This window comes from Phoca vitulina, unplaced genomic scaffold (assembly GCF_004348235.1).
Source record: "Phoca vitulina isolate PV1807 unplaced genomic scaffold, GSC_HSeal_1.0 scaffold1, whole genome shotgun sequence".
In the NCBI taxonomy this organism is placed as follows: Eukaryota; Metazoa; Chordata; class Mammalia; order Carnivora; family Phocidae; genus Phoca; species Phoca vitulina.
In genome coordinates this window covers 93230950-93252618 of record NW_022589704.1, presented here as the reverse complement: position 1 = coordinate 93252618, position 21669 = coordinate 93230950, and the positions used below count along the sequence as shown (strand labels likewise).

Genomic DNA, 21669 nt, shown 5'->3' with positions numbered 1-21669 from the left:
TCATTTCCAGAGAAGTATATGGCAAGGAGAGCACCATCTCAGGGGCCTTCCCATCCCTGATCGTCCAGTGTTCTGGGCAAGGTTCCTGCTGTTACCTCTCCTAACCCTGGGACTCGTTCTGGTCCCAGCTGAAACCATGGACATTGGGGCTTGGAAAATGGCAAGACGGAAAGAAAGAAAGCCCATAAATAAATCATCATGACAGCACGGGAAACTCAGATGAGGTGAGATTTAAGAAAATACTCAACTTAGTCAAAGTCACAATCAAAAAAAACAGTGCAAACATCTATGTTAGACATAGGTCCAAATGGGCTGAGCTTGGAAAAACATCTCTTTGATATTTAAGACAGAAAAATGGAAATCTTTTCAAGTGCCATTTGGAGCACAATTCTCAGGTAGGCTACAACCCAAGAAAAATGGTCAATGTTAGCAGACAAAGAAAAGCCAAAAAAGCACCACTTCCTCTTCATTTCTTTCTCCTGGCCTTCCAACCAGGCAAGGCACAGAAATAAAAGTTGTTAAGAAGACACGGAACTTCAACAGAAGAGACTTGAGTAGAAGCCCCTGGTCTCTGACAAGACCCGGGCCCCAAACCTCACTGTCCCAGATACAAAAGATCATTCAATGTTATTGTGCAGAATCTGCCAGGAGTCTTTGAAAAAGAATCAGGGCAAAGAGGGAACAAGTCTTAAAGTCTAGAAACAGGTTTCAATATTTTTAAATAGATCTTAGAAATTAAAGATTAATAAGAGCTTTACTTCAAACTCTTAGATGACTTAATTCAACATATTACAAACATTCCAAAATGGACAAGATTTTGTCCAACTCACCAAGATTCACCAAGAATAAATCACACAGGCCTAACTTCATTTCCTTTATAGATGACTTTACCGCCCTAGTGAACCAGGATATTGCTTGGCTTGTACATTTTGATTTTATGAAAGCATTTGTTAAAAGTTTGTCACAACATTCTCACAAACAAGAGGGAGAAATGAGGATACAGTTAGGTGAACTAAACTCTGGTTTAACAGCCTTTCCAGAAATTTTTATTAGTCAAACACAACCAATTTAGAATGAGGTCCTGAGGGTCCTGTTTTAAAGAAAAAAGAATTTTGAAAAATAAACAAAGTTGTAATGGACATCACTTTGCCTCTTATTTGCAAAAAATGTAATGAAAATATGCACCCTATTAGTTGGAATATAAATTGTCATAATCTTCTCAGAGGACACCTTAATAATACAGATCACACCTCTGACTAGCAATTTGTCTTAAGGAATTTTCTTCCTAAAAAAGTAATCAGACATATGCAAGAATGTACAAGGTTCTTCGCTGCTATGTTACAATGAAGAGAAAACAAACAAGTATTTAATGAAAGGGAATAGTTAATAATGGTGCATCCATAAGATGCAATATTACCAGACACTTAAAATGAAGTCCATCAAGATTCTTTAATGACAGAGAAAAGCTCACTCTAGGAAGTTAAGTGGGGGAGAAAGTAGGATATACAACAAAACACTGAACATTAACTCAATTTTGTAAAAATGCACTTAAACCTGTGCAGAGACATTAAAGAGATGGAAAGAAAATTAACCACTGTCTCTGCGTGGTGAGATGAGATGTGATTTTGATTTGCAAACTTTTGAGATTTTCCAATTTTAAAATAATGAATATGTATTAATGTAAAATCGTTAACTGTTACTCAGATTTTTTTTTACTTGGTTTTCAAAAATCATAAAAAAGAAAGTAATGAGTATGCACGCCGGAGCTGATGGGCCAGCACTCAGGTTGTGACAGCAATGCAACAGGGAGGGTTTCTACATGGGAGCCCCAAGGCCACATCCAATCTGGAGGCCAGTCCAGGCCTTCATGGGAAAATTCTACTCATGCTGGTTAGGAAGCCCCATACCCTCGTATGAGTCCCAAATCGAAAGTAAGAAATATGTAGGGGGCCAGAGGAGGGGCAGCCCCCCCACCCTTCCCCCTTTCAAGTTCCTTCTATCAAAGTCCCCATTTCTGCAACAACTTCATTGTGAATGCACTCTGACTTTACTCTTTTAGAGGCGGTTAGGAGAAAAAAAATTGGACTTCCCAACACGAAATGGGCCCCCATGAAATCCCACAAAAAAGCCTTCCTCAGTAATCTACCCAAATCATTTTCATTCTATAAGAAAAAAATCATGACTTACTAGCTTGAGGCTTTTAACTCACTAACATATGCCATCTTTGGAACTAAATCTAATAACCTGGGCCCCCCACTGTGGGGGGGGGGGATAAATCAAAGTAATTATTTCTGGAAAGTAGCTGATGTGCAAATATATTTTCTTCCACAATAAAATGCCCCCCCCCACACACGCGTACGCGAGCTTGCACGCACACACACCCTTCCTTTGAAATGAGCCAATCAAAGACTACCAAGCTTAAGATGCAAAGAGAAATCAATTTACGTACTTTCCTACATCTCTTCAGCTATGCTTTAATGCTTCCTGGCCTCCACTCCAACAACTTTTGTTGGCTTATATCAGTCTGGTTTTGATGCAGAAGAGGGGGTAAGGAGGTTTGCATTTCTTCTGCTTTGCCATTAAAATCCCCTTTTTGAAATGCCACTGAGGGGCTCCCGGGTGGCTCAGTCATTAAGAGTCTGCCTTCAGCTCAGGTCATGATCCCAGGGTCCTGGGATGGAGCCCTGCATTGGGCTCCCTGCTCCGCGGGAAGCCTGCTTCTCCCTCTCTCACTACCCCCGTTTGTGTTCTCTCTCTCGTTGTCTGTCAAGTAAATAAATTAAAAAAAAAAAAAAAAAAAGGCCCCAGAAATGTTGGATGTTGGCTAACAGGCTAGACCTAAATCCGGAGAGCTGCTGATGGAGGTGCCCACCTCCCCTGCCCTGGGACAGGTCAGCGGACAGAGACTGAGCACGGTAAGGCCAAGCAGACCTGAGCCCCATACCCAAACAACACACCGCTGGTCTCAAGCACTGTGCAATTCCTCCCTCCCCCAACATTTTGATAAGGCCAGGCTTCTGGGACGGCCAGAGAGATTGTATGGAACAACACATGCAGAAAATAACTCCCAAGTCCTTTCTTCCTCCCAAGGCCGTTCATGAGACAAACCCTCCTCCCTGAGCGCCTTTGCTTTGAATAAGATGTGATATTTGCACAACGTCGATTCAATAATAAGGAAATGTGTCCTGCCTTGGTCCCGACCATGTTTGCCACCGCCTTCAACGATCACATTTCTGGCAACGCAGAATCGCAGGTTAATTATGCAAAAGGCAGACCCAGCTTTTGCCTCCCCATTGTTTGCAAGCCTGTCGCTGGCTTTAGTTATGATCTTTGGGAAAGCAATCTCAGCGAGACCGGCAGCTGTGCCCACACAGTGAAGGGCGCTTGGGGAATACTGCCGGCTTGCCGTGCATATAAAAGAGGTGAGCTTACCCTTCCCTGCATATGTTCCTCATTCTCCCATGCATTTGGGGCTGGCAGCATGTCCAATGACAGTGGCCACGCCACGGACAACCAAGATTACAGATCGGTGGCAAACAACAGCCCCACCATACTGGGGGTACTGATAGGTCTCCCGTGTAAGGCACGCTCTTGCCAACAAACCAGCTTTCACCCTCATTCAGAATACGGATTGAGCTAGGATGCACTAAGGGACTGTTAAAATCACAGTGTAGTTGTCTCTTCTTACAGAAAAAAGTACCCCGTATTTCAAACACAGGGCTGAGAGGAACACACTAAGAGGTGTGCATAGATTCAACCACAAGCAGTAACGGTAACACAGCTTAAAACAGCAAAAGCTGGAACCACTCAGGTCTCCTAACAGGAGACTGCAAAATAACTTATGGTAGAGCCAACAGCAGAACTCCATGAGGCCCTCAAAAAGAATGAGTTAGATACACAGGCAGGAGGTTTTTAAATGTCCTTGTTTTCTATTAGGAGGAAAAAAGCAGGTTCCAAAACAATATGAACAAAAAGATCCTATTGTCATTGACACCTAGTGATGTATGTATCTAAAGCATATGGGTGTGTACCATATTTTATTTACATACAAACTATTCTGGAAGCACCTGCTTCCAAACTATTCATTGTTATGATCTTTCACTGGGGAGAGAGGAAAGGATGAGGGTAAGTATGAATGAGAGAGAAAAGGTTCAGTTTAAATTTTGCTAATTTAAATGTATAGTTCTGCAAATATGCACCACAATGACAGCCAGTGAAATGAATAAAAATATTTTCATTTTTAAAGAAATGACACAGGGCCTCACATTAACAACAATGGCAGAATTCCCTTATGACAAACCACCTGAGCTCTCTGACATTAATTACATAATCAGATCACCTCACCCCCAGCTTAATGACTTGTCCATGGCTTCCCACTGCTCATATAATCCAAATCCCTCCCGAGGGTCCCCAAGCCCTGGCCCCTCACTAACTGGGTCCAGCCACAGGAACCTATTTTTTCAACCCCCAAACACACCAAGCTGGTTCACACCCTCGGGCCTTTGTTTGTACCAACCCCTCCGTCCAGGGATGACTTTCCTCCAGGCTCCTTCCCGCCATCCGCAGTATCAGTTCAAGGACCTTCCCTGACACCCAGCCCCAGAGGACCCCTCCCCACACTCTCGGTCCCATCGGCCTGGAAGATCTTCATAGCTCTCTCTTCCCTCTGCAGTGACATTATGGGCCATCTCCTTTTGGGCCCATGAGAGCAGAAGCTGGTCTCAAGAAGTACTTGGCACCTCAAGAAGTACTTGACACACTGTGGGCTCTCAGTAACTCACTGTCCAACCACAAGTACATATCACAGCTGGGTGTTAGAAAACCATCTCCTGACAGGAATCTGAGCAGCAAAACTGGACTTGCTCAAAATACATCTTGCCTTCTCACACAGGAAACAAAATGCACACCACCAGGACACCTCTCTGACCACAAACCAGATCCCTAGATCATCATTCCCCAGCCAGAAATGCAGACTACCTGAAGAATTCAAAATGAGGACAAGGTTTAGATACAGTGCGATTTCATGGAGGCCCGTCAAGACTGATTTATCCGTGAATCTTCACTATGCTCGGTCAAGGCAAGAAAGGAAGTTTTTCCATGACCACCTTTCCTGAGCTGTCAATCCCAATAGTCAAATGAGCCCTGAGGAAGAGCAGGTATTTAGCCAGGTTGGTCTTAACCAGAGCCAGCAATATGGCTTGCTCAAAAGAGCAGTAAAGGAGGGTACTGAGACACAGGGGCCTAAATAGGTCATTTTTCAAACTCCCGTCTGTTCTCTCAGACAGGACTTGTCAGCTGACTCTGTACTGTTGGTATTGTTTAAAGAGACTCAATTTCAGACTCCAACACATGCCTTCATATTCTGGACGAATTGCACCTCTGATAGTCTGGTTTTCCCATGATGTCAGCCTCAGTCACCTTGGGAGAGAGGGAGAATATGAACTTTAAAAGCAGGTAAGGTCAGCATACGGCATATTTTCAGGGTAATTCCATGCCACTGACCTAGCTGTTATTTAGGTTTTCTGATTGAAAACACACACACAGAAAAAGGAAAAGATTTCTTGGCTGAAAACGCCGAGGAACAAATTCTGGTGGGTACCGACACCCACACTAAACAATCCCTTTGCAGCGACAAACACAAGAGCAAACAGAGAAACAGGGCCACTTCACCTGTCCTCACAGTCGCCCCAGGAAAGCCCCGGAGAGCGGGGGTTTAACCCTTCCTTTTAAAGTTTGGAGCAACGTTCCGGCCCAATACTCAAGCCCTCTGGGGGAATTTCCCCTCTGCTGGCCTGTAGTTAAGAATTTAAGTTAATGGAAGGGGATGAATGGGGAGCTGCTATATCAGTGGGCATAAATTTTCCATCACGCAAGATGAACAAGTTCAAGAGAGCCGCTGTACCACACTGTGGCCGTAGTAACATTGTATTGTAGACTTAAACATTTGCTAGGGTGGCTCTTACATTATGTGTTTTCACTATGATAAAATCAAAAATTTTTAAAGAATTTAAGTCAATTTAATTGGTTTTAGGAATATATATTACTTTTATACGTAATTTTTATATTTACTTATTATATATCACATAAATATGTGTACACACACATACACACATTTTTCAACTCTTCAAAACATGTTCTCTTTTGATTCTTTTCCTGATACCTCCAAGGCAGGTAAGACAGCAATTTTAATCTTACTCTACCAGATGAGGAAATGAAAGCAAAGGATGGTTACACTATGTGCTGCAGAAACAGACCTAAAATGTGGATTTTTTGCCTCTTAAGTTGGGGCTAAAGTGTGGGGCTGTTCACAGCTGTTCTCTCCTGAGTCTTCTTACTTCTGAGGCCACCATCACACCTGACCTCAGCATACAATGAATCCATGGAGCTTCTCACCTGGGCAGGACCAACACAGTATAGCCCCGAAATGAAGGCAACCCCAGGCTTTGGAGTCCAGCAGGGCTTGGTGCAAATCACTAGCATGAATCCCAGGTCTACAGCTCTGGGCAAGTCACTGTACCTCTCTGTACCCATGTCCTCATCTATAAAATTGAGGTAGTGACATGTGTATCTCATTGGATTGTTCTGAGGATTAAATGAGCGGAATCAGAGAAAGTACTTAGCACAGTCCCGAAAGCATGGTAAGTAAATCAGTAGTTAAGAATGGCCTAAAAGTTTAACTTTTAGATCAAAACCCATCAGATCAGAACAGGAATTATACAAAAACCCCTCGGCTCCGTACCAGACCATAAAATCCACAGCTCTATGTCTAGGGCCTACAGGTAGTCTGAAAATATGCAATGAAAAAAAGAAAAGGAAGCCTCCATTGCTAGCAGATGCTGATAGTGTTTCTCCCCACAGGCAGAAAAATTAAGAAAACCATTTGGATCCCCAGACAATATTCTTCTGATGGCCATACTATGCATCCACTAATCAACTGGCATCCTGTTTTTACAGGTCAGTTCTATGAGCTTGATTAATCTTAGTCCCCTGTCTTTGTGCCATTAAAACTAAAATTCAGTCTGTAAGGCCCTAAGCCAGACTCTGTAGAGCCATCAGGAGGCCAGAAGGACATCATCAGTGGGGTAAAGGCCTCTTGAGGGAAGCTTCCTCCAGACACCAGCTACTTCACTAGCAGGGGTAATGTAACTTCTGAAGCGTCTATGGGAGTCGAGACAAAGAAACAAACCAGGGAAAAGACTGGCGACTTTTCAAAAGCATAAGAACCCTCAAGTATAAATCAAAACCACAATGAGATACCACCCACACACACTAGGATGGCTAGAATCAAAAAGGCAGGTAACACCAGGTGCTGATGAGGATGTGGAGAAATTGGAACCCTCATACATTGCTGGTAGCAATATAGAATGGTGCAGCCACTTTGGAAAACGGTTTGACAATTCTTCAAATGTTAGCTATATAGAGTTACCATCTAACCCAGCAATTTCACTCCTAGGTATGAAGCCAAAAGAAATCAGAACCTATTTAGATCAAACACTTGTGCACAAATGTTTACAGCAGCGTTATTCCTAATAGCCCCAAATGAAACCAACCAATGTCCATCAACTAATGAATGGATTGACCAAATGTGGGACATGCAGACAATGGAATATCATACAGCAGTAAAAAGAGGAAATACTGATCCACATTACAGTGTGCAGGAAGGCAGGAAACATTATGCTAAGTCAAAGACTAAGTGAAGGAAGAAACCTTCTGTGTCTGTGGAGCCACAGACAGGAGCACACCGGTTTACGAATCTACTTATTTGAAAGGTCCAGAGTAGGCTCAACTACACAGACCGACAGATGAGGGATTGCCTAGGACCAGAGGGAGGAAAGGCAAGTTAGAAGGAGTTGGAGTGGTGGAAGCTCAAAGGAGTGGGGCCTCTCTTCATGGTGATAAAAATGTTCTCATGAAACTGATTGTGGTCATACATGCACAATGCTATGAATACCTTAAAAGCCATTGACCTGTACACTTTAAATGCATGAACTGCAGACTATGTGAATTATATTTTAATAAAGTTATTTTTTAAGACATACTTTTTTTTTTTTTTTGGCCTGGAAAGCCTACTTTTAAAAATAACCCCCATGGGGCACCTAGGTGGCTCAGTCGTTAAGCATCTGCCTTCGGCTCAGGTCATGATCCCAGAGTCCTGGGATCGAGCCCCACATCGGGCTCCCTGCTCCACGGGAAGCCTGCTTCTCCCTCTCCCACTCCCTCTGCTTGTGTTCCCTCTCTCACTGTGTCTCTGTCAAATAAATAAATTTTTAAAAATCTTAAAAAAAAACAAATAATAACCCCCATTAGGGGCGCCTGGGTGGCTCAGTCGGTTGAGCATCCGACTCTTGATTTCAGTTCAGGTCTTAATCTCAGGGTTGTGAGTTCCAGTCCCATGCTGGGCTCTGCGCTGGGCATGGAGCCTACTTTAAAAAAATAATAATCCCCATTTATGGGATACCTACTATTCGTCAAACACTATGCCAGGCAACTTACCTATCTCATTTGCTTCTCATAACAATTTTATGAGGTAGGTAGAAGCTACTCCAAAAACAAACAACTCAAATATTCCTCTAGATACCTTCTATTTAGTGATATGAGTAAACTAAATCATGATGTGGAAAGATGCTGGTAAAGCCCATGCATGAGCAAATAAAAACTCAAAGGGCCCAACTATTTAGAGAAAGACAGGAGATGGGGAGGGAAAAAAATCACCAGCTTCCATTTGGTGCAATATCATAGACTTCCCTGCCAAGGGAAGGCTGCATGCACTGTGGCAGGTCCCTTCAGAAGAGAAGTAATCAGATGTAAAAGCACCCGGTGGTGTTGATGCTGAGTATAACAGCACCCAGTAGCATAATCACAGGAAGGCAGTATAAACATAGAGGAGATGAGAGCTTTACTCCTTGTTCCCAGACTGGCTGGCTTTTTATATTCTCCCAGAGGGAAAAAGTATGCTTGACAGGATTACAAAAATAACATATGCACCTTGTAAAATATTTTTTTGAAAATGCAAGAAGTATGAAGAAGAAAGTAATCATCAGCCATAACCAGCATCGACAGTTGGTGCTGATCACTAGTCAACGGCAAGAACTAAGCAAAATTAAATTGAGTTTGAATCATCCAACAGCTAACATACAGGACAAGATCTGGAGACCGAAGGGAGAAGAAATGTGCCATGAAAACTCTGACCCTAGAACTTCAAATACAACTGGAGAAACCGAGCCCATGGAGTCATCCTCTGAAAATAGGACCACTCAGAGAAGGCAAAAAGCCTGCCAAAATCCCACTGCCAAAGAGAAGTCACAAAAAGAGAAGAACCCTCTTCTTACCTGTCCACCTTAAACCTCACCACTTTAAGAAGGGTTCCTGAACTAAGTCTGTTCACCACAAAGCACAGGCAGCAGCATGGAAGGTGGAGGAATGACAAATATGGGGACTTCCCAGGCTCAGGTTTCCAAAGGGTGACGACACTCAAGGTGAAGGGGCCCCATTCACAGTTTTGGGCCCTGGTGTTGTTAGGGATAGAACCCTCTCCACTCATCACATGCCTTGTTCTGGCAGCAGGTGCCAAAGGAGAGGCCACAGACCTGGACAAAGATGTGCTCCTATTCTTTCATAGCAAACCCACAGAACCCTCAGCCCAGGATCCAGCAGGCCCTACGCAGCTCCCGGCTTGGCCTGAAAACAAGAACCAAAGTTTCAGTGAGCATGGAGGAAGTCCAGGCTGCAGCCAAGACAAATGATCTCCATTTGCAAGGCCTTTGAGACACAGGAGAGCTGCAGAACATGTCATGGCAGCCCTTTGCCAAGGGACCAAGCCATGAACAGCTGCTCCTGCGAATGGCAACCGGCCCCCAGGCAACCCTAGCAGTTATCTGTGTCCGACCAACAGCCAACCATTTCCCCACCTTCCAGGGTCAGAACCAAAACTCAGGACCACATTTTCAGTCGTATGTTTTTATAATAAGATTTTATACATTTTTCTGGATCCATACCACTTTCCTTCTCCCTCCAATTAAATCGGGGTTGCAGCAAATTGCTAAGAAAGGGCATTTCCAGGAGGAGGGGATGGGGGTGGGGGACGCTGGAATGAAAAACCAGTAAAACAAAGACACACAAATGATCACTTAAAGAGGCAATGTTGCATAAAGGTTACGAGCAAATTTCAGAGCAAGCAAGATGTAGTTTCAAACTCCAACTGAATCCATTACTAGCCCTGAGCCTTCAGAAATACTGTTTACCTTCTCTACCAGCTGTCAAATAATACCTCTACCTAATGCAGAGTCCAGCATGATACCTGGTACAAAGCAGGTGCTCAGTAAATACTTATTATCACCTTAATAAAATCTATCAAAACTTTACACAAGATGAAGGGCTTCTGCAATTCAATCTTTCATTCTGCAAGTCTTTAAATGAGCACTCTAGTAATTGCCAGGTGTTTTTCTAGGGAATGGGAATAAAAAGACTAAGACACTTAAGGAATCCCCTTACCCTTGTGAGCTTAAAGTCTTCTGAGGGCAACAGACAGCCAACAAATGTGCCAATAGAGAAACTAATGTAGGTATTTAGATCTATGAAGGAAAAAAACCATGGCAATGCAAGAAAGAATATGGCAGGGGAGGGTGGGGAGCAAAGCAGGGAGGATCTGGTCAGCTATTAAGTTGTACTTTCTTTGTCACCTAAGTTCTGTAGCCAGAGTCTGGGAAATGTTTCAAAAATGAAACAAAAGGCTCCTCATTCCCATCTGAAATTCTGGTAACCCAGTTCCCAAAAGAAATACAAACACTAAAAAGGCATCTGAGGATATGGTCAGACTGGTAACTAAACAAATGCATGTTAACATGGAGAATTCAATTTTCCACCTGGACAAATAGCTAAGATCAGAAAGAATTTTAACACTTAGTACCAGCCACGGTAAGTCAACAGACACCCCCACCCCTACCAAGGGGGATGGAAATTAGTATGACCTTGTTGGAGCACAGTTTGACCCTGGGCATCAAAATTACAGGTTAGCATATTCTTTGATCCAGACTTCTAGTAATTTATCCAGAAGAAATAAGAAGATAAGCATTAAAATTCGAACGTGTAAGGACAGTTATTTCAGGTCAATTCTAGCCCCGAGACACTGAAAACAACCTACATCTTCAGTAGAAAATTACTTCACAAAATATGCTAAATCCATACACACAATACTGCCTAGCTATCAAAAAATAACATACCTCTATTTATCCAAAGATGGGAAAATGTTCAAAACATGGTGGTAAGTATAGAAAAACCAGTTTGCAGAAGGGTATATATAGATGATCTCTATTTATGTAGGAAAAAAATGTATACATAACCATGCATATGCATGCACACAAATACAATACACATCAAAACGTTAACTCTGGTTCTCCCTGGAAGGCCCTCTAACAACTACTATATTCTTTGTTGTTGGTGGTTGTTTTTTGGGGGTTTTTTGTTTTTTTTTTTTGAGAGAGAGCATGCATGTGCATGGGGGGGTGGGTAGAGGGCAGAGAGAGAGAGGGAGAGAGAATCTTAAGAGAATCTTAATCTTAAGCCCCAAGGCAGGGCTCAATCTCACGACACTGAGATCATGACCTAAGCCGAAATCCAGAGTCAGACGCCTAACTGACTGAGCCACCCAGGCGCCCCTTGCTATATTCTTTGTACCCCTATGAATTACCTTAACTTTTTACAGTAATCATATATTACTTTGTCTTGCCCCACACAAATGAGATTTCTTTTAGGGGTGGGGTAAAGAAACGATATCAGGAAATCAAGCAGTCTTTTATCACCTCACTACACTATCACCCCATGTCCCTAGGTCAAAAGCAAGTTTTTCAATATGTTAGAGCATGTGCTTGGGTTTTAAAATTTTTTCCCTGCAAATTCTTTTATTCTACACTGTTCCAAAGCAATTAAATAATAGAGTAATTTCAAACTATCCTAGTATGACTAGTGAAAAAACATTTTCAAAACTCCAGGGATGGAAAATAAATGATCTAACTTTTAAAAAAAAAATTTTTTTTATTTATTTTAGAGAGAGAGAGAGGAGCAGGGAAGGAAAAGAGGGAGAGGGACAAGCAGATCCCGTGCTGAGCATGAAGCCTGAGGCGGGGCTTGATCTCATGACCCTGAGATCATGACCTGAGCCGAAACCAAGAGTTGGACACTTAACCGACTGAGCCACCCACGTGCCCCATGATCTAACATTTTTTGAGCATATATTGATGTCACATTCAATGTCATGTTTAATCTTCACCACAACACCATTCGGTAGCTATCAGGGCCCACCCACCCCCTTTCCCAGATGAGAAAACTGAGGCTTTGAAAAATTCATTCACCACTCGAGGTCGCCGAGCAGATGAGTGCAGGTCTGATGGAAGACTCTTCTCAGGGACAACAGCAGTTTTCCTGTGGCTGCTACAACCGAGCACCACAAACTGAGGGCCTTAAATAACAGAAATGTATTCTCTCACAGTTCTGGAAGTTAGAAGTTCAAAATCAAGGTGTGGGCAGGCCCATGCTCCCTCGGAAACCTGTAGAGCAGAATCCCTCCCTGCCTCTTTGAGCTGCTGGTGTTTGCCAACAATCCTTGGGGTTCCTCAGCTTGTAGGTACATGCCTCTGAACCCTGCCCCTGCTGTCAGGTGGCCATTGTCCTCCTGTGCCCTTCTGCCTCTTCCTACACGGACTCCAGTCATATGGGAGTTAGAGCTGAGAAGACCCTTTTTCCCAATCAGGTCACACTGTGTAGTAGTCGGGGTTAGGATTTCAATATATGGTGGAGGGACACATTTCTACCCATAACATGGACCGAAGAAGACTACACTCCTTCCTCTGACATGCCCTGCCCACAGCGGCACGGCCCGTTGATGTCATGCCTGTGTCATGGAAGGTTTTAGATGAACTTTCCGTGACTGTGAAGGCAAGTCTCCTCTGCCTTCAGGCAAAACTATTCAAGGCACAGGAGCTCAGGTCCCGCTATCAAGGATCTCTGCCTTCTACACACTGGCTCTCAGCAGTTACTGGGGGACTCTCGGAAATTAAGTATTCATCCAGGTCAGGTTCTGCTCTTGAGTTAAAATACACTCAAGAGCTTTGTAAGGTTAAGATCGCTAGAAAGATGTGGAGGAAATACGGTTCACTTTCCCAGACTCCCCGATCGAATGCCCATGAGAAGAGGGGGAGACATGGTACTAGTTCACTGTGTTCCTGGTATAACTCATTGCCTTTGCCATCGCTTAGATCAGACACCATAAGCAAATTGCCAATACGCCATTTCTTGACTGAATCAATTACTTCTTTTTCTTTTTCAATTTCTGGAGCTGTTACAAGAATGTTGCTGAGACCAATAATCAAAAGCCATCCTGTCAACTGATAGTTTTCAGACCAAGGCATTTGGCTCGGCAAACGGGGGGCAGGGGGAGAGGAATAAAAACCAGAGCAAGGACCCTGCATGGGTGAGAACCAGCGTGCCCCACTTATTTCGCATGAGGAGATACGCAAGGATTTATGCCTCTCTAAGAATATCTACTCCGGAGCTCTCAAATTTGCTTTCCAATATGCTGCTGAGCATCATACCATTTGGAGGTACATTTGGAACAAGTGAACAACCTCCCAGGCTGTGTTTTTGCCTCAGTGTTGCAGAATTTCAAGCCTGTAAAGGTGAACAGCCTCCCATCTGCCTCCACCTCTCCATCTCAGCGAGCTCACGGATGGCCCAAGGAGACAGCTGGGACTGGGGAGCATTCACGGGCCTCCCACCTGTGCTGCAATCATGCAAAATGTCAGAGCCCCCAGTGAGTGTCAAGCTGTACCTTCCCGTGGCAAGCAGCCCGATGGCCCTCCACAGCTGATGGCAGCGGGAAGCTGTACTTCCCGGGGCCGAAAATGGTACGGAAGGCTGACAATGGCAGACACGAGCGTGAAGTGCCCTGTGTCACCTGGCCTTGCCAAGTTCCTCCTATACTCATTTCTCCCATGCCTGCCACCTCCGGCACCTCCTTCCTTCCCTCAGGATCTTGCTCTCATTTCCAAGTCCCGTGGACTTTGAATAACAACACTGTTTTGGAAAAATGGATTAAAAATGATCAAAGTACCTAAAGAGTCACTGTCCAATACGGGAGCCACGAGCCACATGTGACGATTTACAGTTCAATTCATTTAAATTAAGTCAAGCTAGGAACCTAGCCACAGAGCCAGTGTTCCATGGCCCCACGTGGGTAAGGGTCTGAGGACGCTGGACGGTGCAGCTACAGAACGCGTCCGTGGCTGCAGAGAGTTCTACGGGGCTGCTCGGGTCTACAGGACGGGAAGAGCAGACCTCCTCCCTTTCTTCTGTCCCCCGTCCCCCCTTCCTGAGGCGAGCCTGCTGTCAGTCTGCTCTGTATCCTTGCGAGAGTTTTTATATGCCTCAGCAGTGTGCGCGGATGCAAACCTCTATTGTTAAAACCAATGAGAAAAGACCCTAACACTATTTTGCTGCACGCTTTCTTCACCTAAGGACGCTTGGCGATCACAGTGTAAGTGTACAAATAGTGCTTCATTCTTGCGGTGGCCTCAGGGCAATCTGCGGTCACCAGGACAACTGTCACCACCCCACCCTTCTAGCCACGCTCCTCGTTGTCTCCTTGCTCCCTTCCCTCCCCAGAACACTTTCATCCTATCCCAGTGACCACATCCTCAGGCTCTTTTCTGACTCTTGCCCTCACCTCTTGGCCTAATAAAAACCTGGCTGCTCCCCGGGAAAGCTGCCTTCCCTACGTGTTCTCTCTCAAGCACACTCACAAAGCCTCCCTTCCTCGTGCTGAATTCCAGACCAGTCCTCCAGCTTTTCCCCTCGACACTCACAGGCACCGTCAGAGTGAACCACCCGCTGTAACTCCTTGCGTCAGCCCCCACCTCCTGGCCCCTCTCCTTTAGTGACTGAGGACAGCAGAACCTGTTTCACTGCGTTCATCTCCTCCTTGAATTCTGCAAGCACTCCTTCCATCCCAGATGGGGCACCCAGCCACTACCTGGCATGACACACGTCCCTGACCTTTGGTTCGCACCCTACCTCAGCCACCCACTCCCAGCCTACATCCATACCAATAAAAGAACGACCCATGAAATGCTGGATTTTAGCATTTCACTCTCAGATTAGTGCCGCACACCCATGACCGGCTACCTAAGCAAGCAAGATTTCTCACCCCTGAGGACCGTTTGTTAACCTTACCGTGGCCATCATGCTAAGCGAAAGAAGTCAGTCACGGAAGAACATGTACTCTCTGATTCTACTTATTTGAGGTACCTAGAGTAATCAATTCAGAGAAACAAAATAGAATTGTGGTTGCAAAGGGCTGGGGGAGAGGGACACAGGTAGCTGTTTAGTAAGTATAAAGCTTCAGTTTTGCATGAAGAAGTTCTGGGGACTCTGTTCACAACCATATATGAATAGATTTAATACTACTGAGCCATACACTTAAAACGTTTAAGATGGTAAATTCAGTGTTACGTATTTTTTACCACAGGAAAAAAAAATGCAAAACAAAACCACTGAGGCTACACTCTGTAGTTGGCTATCTTAACAACTGAGGTGTATAATGCAGTACTCCGTGGTGGTGCTAAAAGCATCCTCTCTTCCTCTGGGCATCAAACGCCCTATCCCACGCAGCCAGCACACACAGCAGCAGGGGGCAGGGCTGACGAAGCTCCCTCTCCTCCTCGCGCTGGCAATTCCGAGCTCAAGATTCTTTCTGAAGCTTAGAGTCAAAGTAGGACAAATTAGAGGAATTAACTAAGGACCAGTTGGGTATTTCCCCATTTATTATTCTCCAGCAACTAACTGAAAGCCAATGGTTTTTCTAGCCATGCCTCTCATAATTCATTCATGCTCATTAATATGCAAACATCAGTTTCTCAGCTGGCAATGATCCCATGAATTTTTAATTTACATGGGATGAGACAGAGATTAAAACTTTAAACTAAAGCCAACAATACAAAGGACTGTGGAGTGTCGTTTGAATCCCTACATTTAGACTCTCCAAATGAATTCACTGGCATCTTCATGTGAACTATCATCTGGGAATTATCAAAGCAACTCCTCTGTGAGTTTTTGTCCTTTAGGTATCAATAGAGATATATATTTTTTTTAATGGTACCTGTTTGGGGATCAGTAAAAACAGTGAAACCAAAGACATTTGGTTCACACCCTACCTCAGCCACCCATTCCCAGCCTACATCCATACCAATACGAGAACCATCCGTGAAATGCTGGATCATCAATCTTTTGTCATCAATATTTTAATCTTGGAAAAACTCCAGGCCACCTGACAAATGCTCAGAGAGATCCCAACTCTATAGAAAAGCCACAATAATTTGTAGATTTGTGACTAATATGTAAGAAACTCATTTAAGCATAAAGGAAATCGGATTTTAATAAGCACATTAGAAGAGAGAAACTGAGAAACATGGAACTCAATTCCTTCTGGAACTGCAAATCAAATTCTGGATTAGTAATTCGAAAATACGAAAAGTCAGAGGGAAAAGCTTTGTCTTTTGAGGGCAAGGCCCAAAAGAATTATAATATAAGCCACATGTGTAATTTTAAATATCTAAAAGCCACATTAGAAAAAGGAAACAGAAGTAAAATTAATTATAATAGGTTAATCCAATATATCCAAAATATTTTTTCAAGGTTTTATTTTTAAGTAATCTCTACACCCAACATGGGGCTTGGACTCATGAGTCTGGGACAAAGAGTTGCATGCTATACCAACTAAGCCAGCCAGGCACCCCATATCCAAAATATTCTTCTGTCAACGTGTAATCAATATCTTTAAAATTATTAATAAAATGTCTACAGTCTTTTTTTTTTTTTTTTTTACTAAGTCTATGGAATGTACTATTTTACACTTACAACACCTCTTAGTTCGGACCAGCTACACGTAAGTGCTAAAATAGCCACCAGTGGCTACCGTACTGGACAGTGCAACTATAGAACCAAAGAATTTATGTTCTCCTCACAGGAAAAGGACAACCTATCTCTAGGTTGTTCTCACTGTATTCCTCAAATAATTAGCCAGCGACAACTCGGGTTTTTGTATTAGCTATTCCCTTGGCTAGACTAGTATTAATTCAACTTCGATCATTATGATACCATCATTTGAAATTTTACAAAATCAACTTACTATAATTGTTTTCTTAACTTTTTTCAACCATCAATTGACTCACTTTTAAAACAATTAACCTTATCCTAAACAATATCATCTGTGATATCACAGATTCGACCCTTCATATGTGTTAAAAGAGCTAATGCACATTAAAATAAATACCTAACACTTCAAAGAAGTTTCTGTGCTCTACCTAAAGCCAACAGTGAAATAAAATTTGTTCTCATTTGTGAATCAGTTACAGCATTATCTTTCAAAAGCTTTCCATTTGGCACGTGCAACCCCAGATCTATTACTATCTGAGTCCCCTAGTACCTAACATTTGTATCTCAACACTTAATACATTTTAAGTATGACATGGCATTCCCATCGAGACTACCTTCTGTCTGGGCACCACCAGAAACACAGCAGGGGAGCATTTACTCATTTGTATTCAACTGTCCAAAAGCCACAGAGGTGGGATCAAACTCTTCCCTTAAGGACCAGTGGTGGCTCAGTCTCAGGGGAGCCCCCTTAATAATTCCTTAATAATTAATAATGATGGCAGCTAAGGTTTCCTGAACTACATGCCAAACACTGCTCTAAGTTATATGTGTATATATTGTTCTACTATATATAACATATATACTATATTACATATTGTGCATATATAATATATATAATAACCCTATGAAGGAGGTGTTGTTTTCCTGCTTTTCCAGATGAGGAAACACGGCATAGAGCACTTAGCAGCTTCCTACAGTCACAGAGCTAGCAAGTGGTAGAGCTAAGATTCAAAGCCAAGAAATCTGACTCTGGAACCTGTGCTATTATCAGCCTGGAGATTACAAATGGAATAAAGAAGATGGAAGTTGGGAAAGCCATGTTTTATGGTCACAAACTCAAATTCCTCAAAGACAAGATCATCACCCACAGGATGTAGAGACTGGGACAAGCCGTGTCCTCTAATACAGAGAGGAATGGAAGACAAGCAGGGTAATTTAGAATACCCTCAAGATGTCTTCCAGAAATTACAGTGGAAAACTCATCTTAAAGCATGAGAACTCAAGAGAACAAAGATTCCACAAACACAAAAAGAACGAGGATGGAAGGATGGATGAACTGAAACATGGACAGATCAATGGACAGATGGACAGAAGGATAGCCAGACAAATGAACACACAAACATTCCCTCCCGACTCAAGAGCAGAGAACAGGGCGAATTATAAAAGGGTACCCCATCTCTCCGACCATCCCAAAAGGGGCCTGTCATATGGCTGGTATCACCGCAGGCCCTCTCGAAGGCGATTTGGGTCCTCATTCTCATCCCTGGGACCAAAGCTGCAAGGAGAGCTACGCTGACAGCCTAATGATGCGGCCTTCCTTTGCAAGGCTGCCGCGGCCTGGAGGAAGAGAAAAATCCACTTACATGTACTCCCTGTGGGCAGAGTGTACAGCGGCGGCATTGCTGTAACGCCATAGGACAATCGCCGAGGACAGGACGTCGAGGATGGCATCAAACTAGGAGAAGGAGACACAGCATTAGTGTTTTCCAGAGTTAATAAGGCATGACTGTGAAGACACAAGACACAGAGGCTTGGAATCGGAGCCAGTGACTTCAGAGCAAAGAGGCTTCGCATCTTTACGACAGACGCTCCTCCTCATCCTCATGGTGGGTGCTGGGAATCTGGAGCCGAGGCCACTGGACATGCCAGCCCGGTGGGAGGACCACAGCTCCTCCTCACCTTGCGCTGCTCCCACAGCCTGACAAAGCACACTCTGTGGTGCAGTGGGCTCTGCTCCCTGGCCCTGGCTCCTAGCACTCTGGAGATGTGGGGGGACTTACACCGTTCTCACACCTATCTCCCAGCAGGCAAAATCACTGCAGCATTTCCCCCTACATCCCAGGTAAAAGATTCAGGATAAGGATTCTATGTGTCTGCCTCCCAGTGGGATGGTTCTACCTGAGGTTCAGGGGTTAGAGTGGGCCACCCAAGGGTTCTGGGAACTCTGCTAGCACTTCAAAATTGTATACAAAACTCAATGCTCTTGTTTGAATGAATGAGCGAATGTGTGAAGGACAGAGACAGAAGAAAGGGGAGAAAAGAGAGGTGTGTGGGGGTGGGGGTGGGGGTGGGTGGGTGGGTGGGTGTGCGTGCGTTTTTCTGGAGAGACTGTCCATACCTTTTTCAAAGGATTCTGAAAACAATCTACAACCTGCAAAACATTAAGTTCTCACAGCAAAGAAAAGAAGGGGGTTTGGGAACAGGAACACATGCCCTCAGGTACAGGAAACCCTGGAGCTACAGAGGAGGATGCTGGACCTCTCCGGATGAGTCACTGCACCACATCGCATTTTCGATCTGGAAAACCACAAGCACTAGCACTCTCTTGAAGGAATGTGGGGAGACTTCAGCCAAGCTTTCAACATGCCTAGGCTGTAAAACATCTGAGACCTGTTTTCTCAGACCAATTCCCATCAGGAAGTAGGTCTGGGAGTCAGGTTACCCTTAATGGGACCGGAGACTGACTCGTCTAGTTCCGGCAGCCCCAATCCTAACCCCCAACACCTCTGCCTGCACCAGCAAATGCGTCTTCACTCCAGTGTGTGCCCACTTTCACACCTACAACCTTGAGGGAGAAAACCAGGCTGAAACCCCTCCAATATCTTCTCAACCAGGGGTGGAAAATGAGGTCCCCCTAATCTGTTCTGGAGACCTGTACAGCATCATCGCTGTTTACTTCCATGAAATTGTAATTCTGTTATGGAAGCTATTGCCATAAAAGCTTTGTTTGTCATGCTAAGCTCTCATCTGCTAACCACCCTCTGAACGGCGAGCCCAGGGCGAGATTCGTGAGCTCAGGAAAAACGTGCAAAACTTCATAAAAGTACATTTCAGGTTACTTACTGCAAACCCAAAAGCAGAGGCGCTGTACCTCATAACGGAGACAGCTAAAAAGAAAGAAAATATTATTCAGAATATTTTAAGACCTCATGGATATTTTCTCTCATTTCTGAGTATATTAGTATAGTTGATAGGGCCTTTTAAACATCCCTGGAAAAGTTCCCAGAGAATTAAGTTAAAAATTAACTGTACTTGTAACACCTATGAACTAAAACAGGTAAAGACTGAAGTGAAAAGGTTGCAGACTCCACCGGCAACAGCATCCCTCCCCACCACGTCCTCAAGCACCACAGGGCCGGCTTCAGAATGAAAATGCCCAAGCACTTGTCAATCACACGGCTGCTAAGACTTTAAGAATTTAGCAATGGGGAACAGAGAGCTGGGAATCACATGAAACTATCAGAGCAAAAGTGCGACCATCCACACTGTTCCCATCATAAGGTAATTAGTGGTGGTATCTACACGCACACGCCATTGCTAACACAGTTGAGAGAAATCTCTTGCCCATCAGAGCTGAAAATCCAGTGTAGGCCTCAAGGAAACTCTTTAGAAAAAACAATAGCAAATGATCTTAACCAAGAGATGTCTACAAATATAGATTGAACAGTTATAATTAAAATGTTTCTCCATATTCAAAAATCTATCTACCTTTTGGGGGGGGGAGTTAACTGAGCAGTGCATTTGCCTAATTCTGTGATCTGTTCTGTGCCAAAGCAATGTCCAGCTTCAAAGACTGTTCTCAGCTTGACTTAATAAAGGCAGATCTCCAAACAAAAGCCATATTATCAAGCATATGTCCACCCTCCAACAAAGAATGAAACCCTACCCAATTGGTCAGCAAAGCTTTGAAGCGGATTGTCCCAGGCACAGGTATGACCAACAACTGACTCATGGAGTAAGTGAGGTATGGGTGTGGAGCATAGAGGGCAATACCCATTTGGACCCCCCACTCGGCTCACCCCATGTCCCTTCTCTGGAACCCATTCTCTGTCCTATCCATTAACATCCACGAATGGGCCCTGGACAGCCATGTTGCGCTTTGTACCCCTGCCCCCAGCCGTAACGGGGTCATGTGACTCAATGTGAACCAAGCATATTTCATTTTCTGTGAAAAAGGAATTGAGACCGAGAGTCTAGTTGTCAATTAATGTTGTTAGAAGTGACACCTGTGACCAGGAAGTGGAGTTGGCCATCGCCTGCTACACACACTGGGGAGCAGAGAGACAAGCTCGGGGTAAACACAACTCTCGGGCAAGGGAGCCACCAGCTTCTTAACGTTTCCTGGGAGCCAGCCACATTCCAGTCCGCGGGCTGTGTAAGGCAAATGCAACTCATTAAATTCCTGACCATCTCTGGTTCTTACAAAAAGCTGTCCCAGTTATCCCTGCTGTCGCTCTTACGGGCAGGGGGAGGGAGAAGGGCAGAGCCAGCTGTATGCGGTGACGGGCTGGAGCTTTCATGGGCACCACAGCGGTGGTGGTGCAAAGGGGCCCTGGATCTTCCCAAAGAACTCAACTCCCAGGCCACGCAGACATGGGCAAAAAAAGGCAGGAGGTCCTCCGAGGGGTTGCCCTGAGCACCAAGATAAACTAGAGGATGCTGGGCCTGACTCTGCACTCAGGACTC

General features: G+C 44.2%; 1 protein-coding gene across 1 annotated transcript in view; it reads right to left on the bottom strand.

Moving 5' to 3' along the window:
- Positions 1-21669, bottom strand: part of TMEM163 (transmembrane protein 163) — a 218870-nt gene that overhangs the window by 65960 nt on the left and 131241 nt on the right. The window contains exons 3-4 of the mRNA XM_032411533.1: positions 20047-20090; positions 18567-18658 (exon numbers count right to left, since the gene is read on the bottom strand). Coding sequence (XP_032267424.1) covers positions 18567-18658; positions 20047-20090 — 136 coding nt within the window. The remainder of the gene's footprint in view (positions 1-18566; positions 18659-20046; positions 20091-21669) is intronic.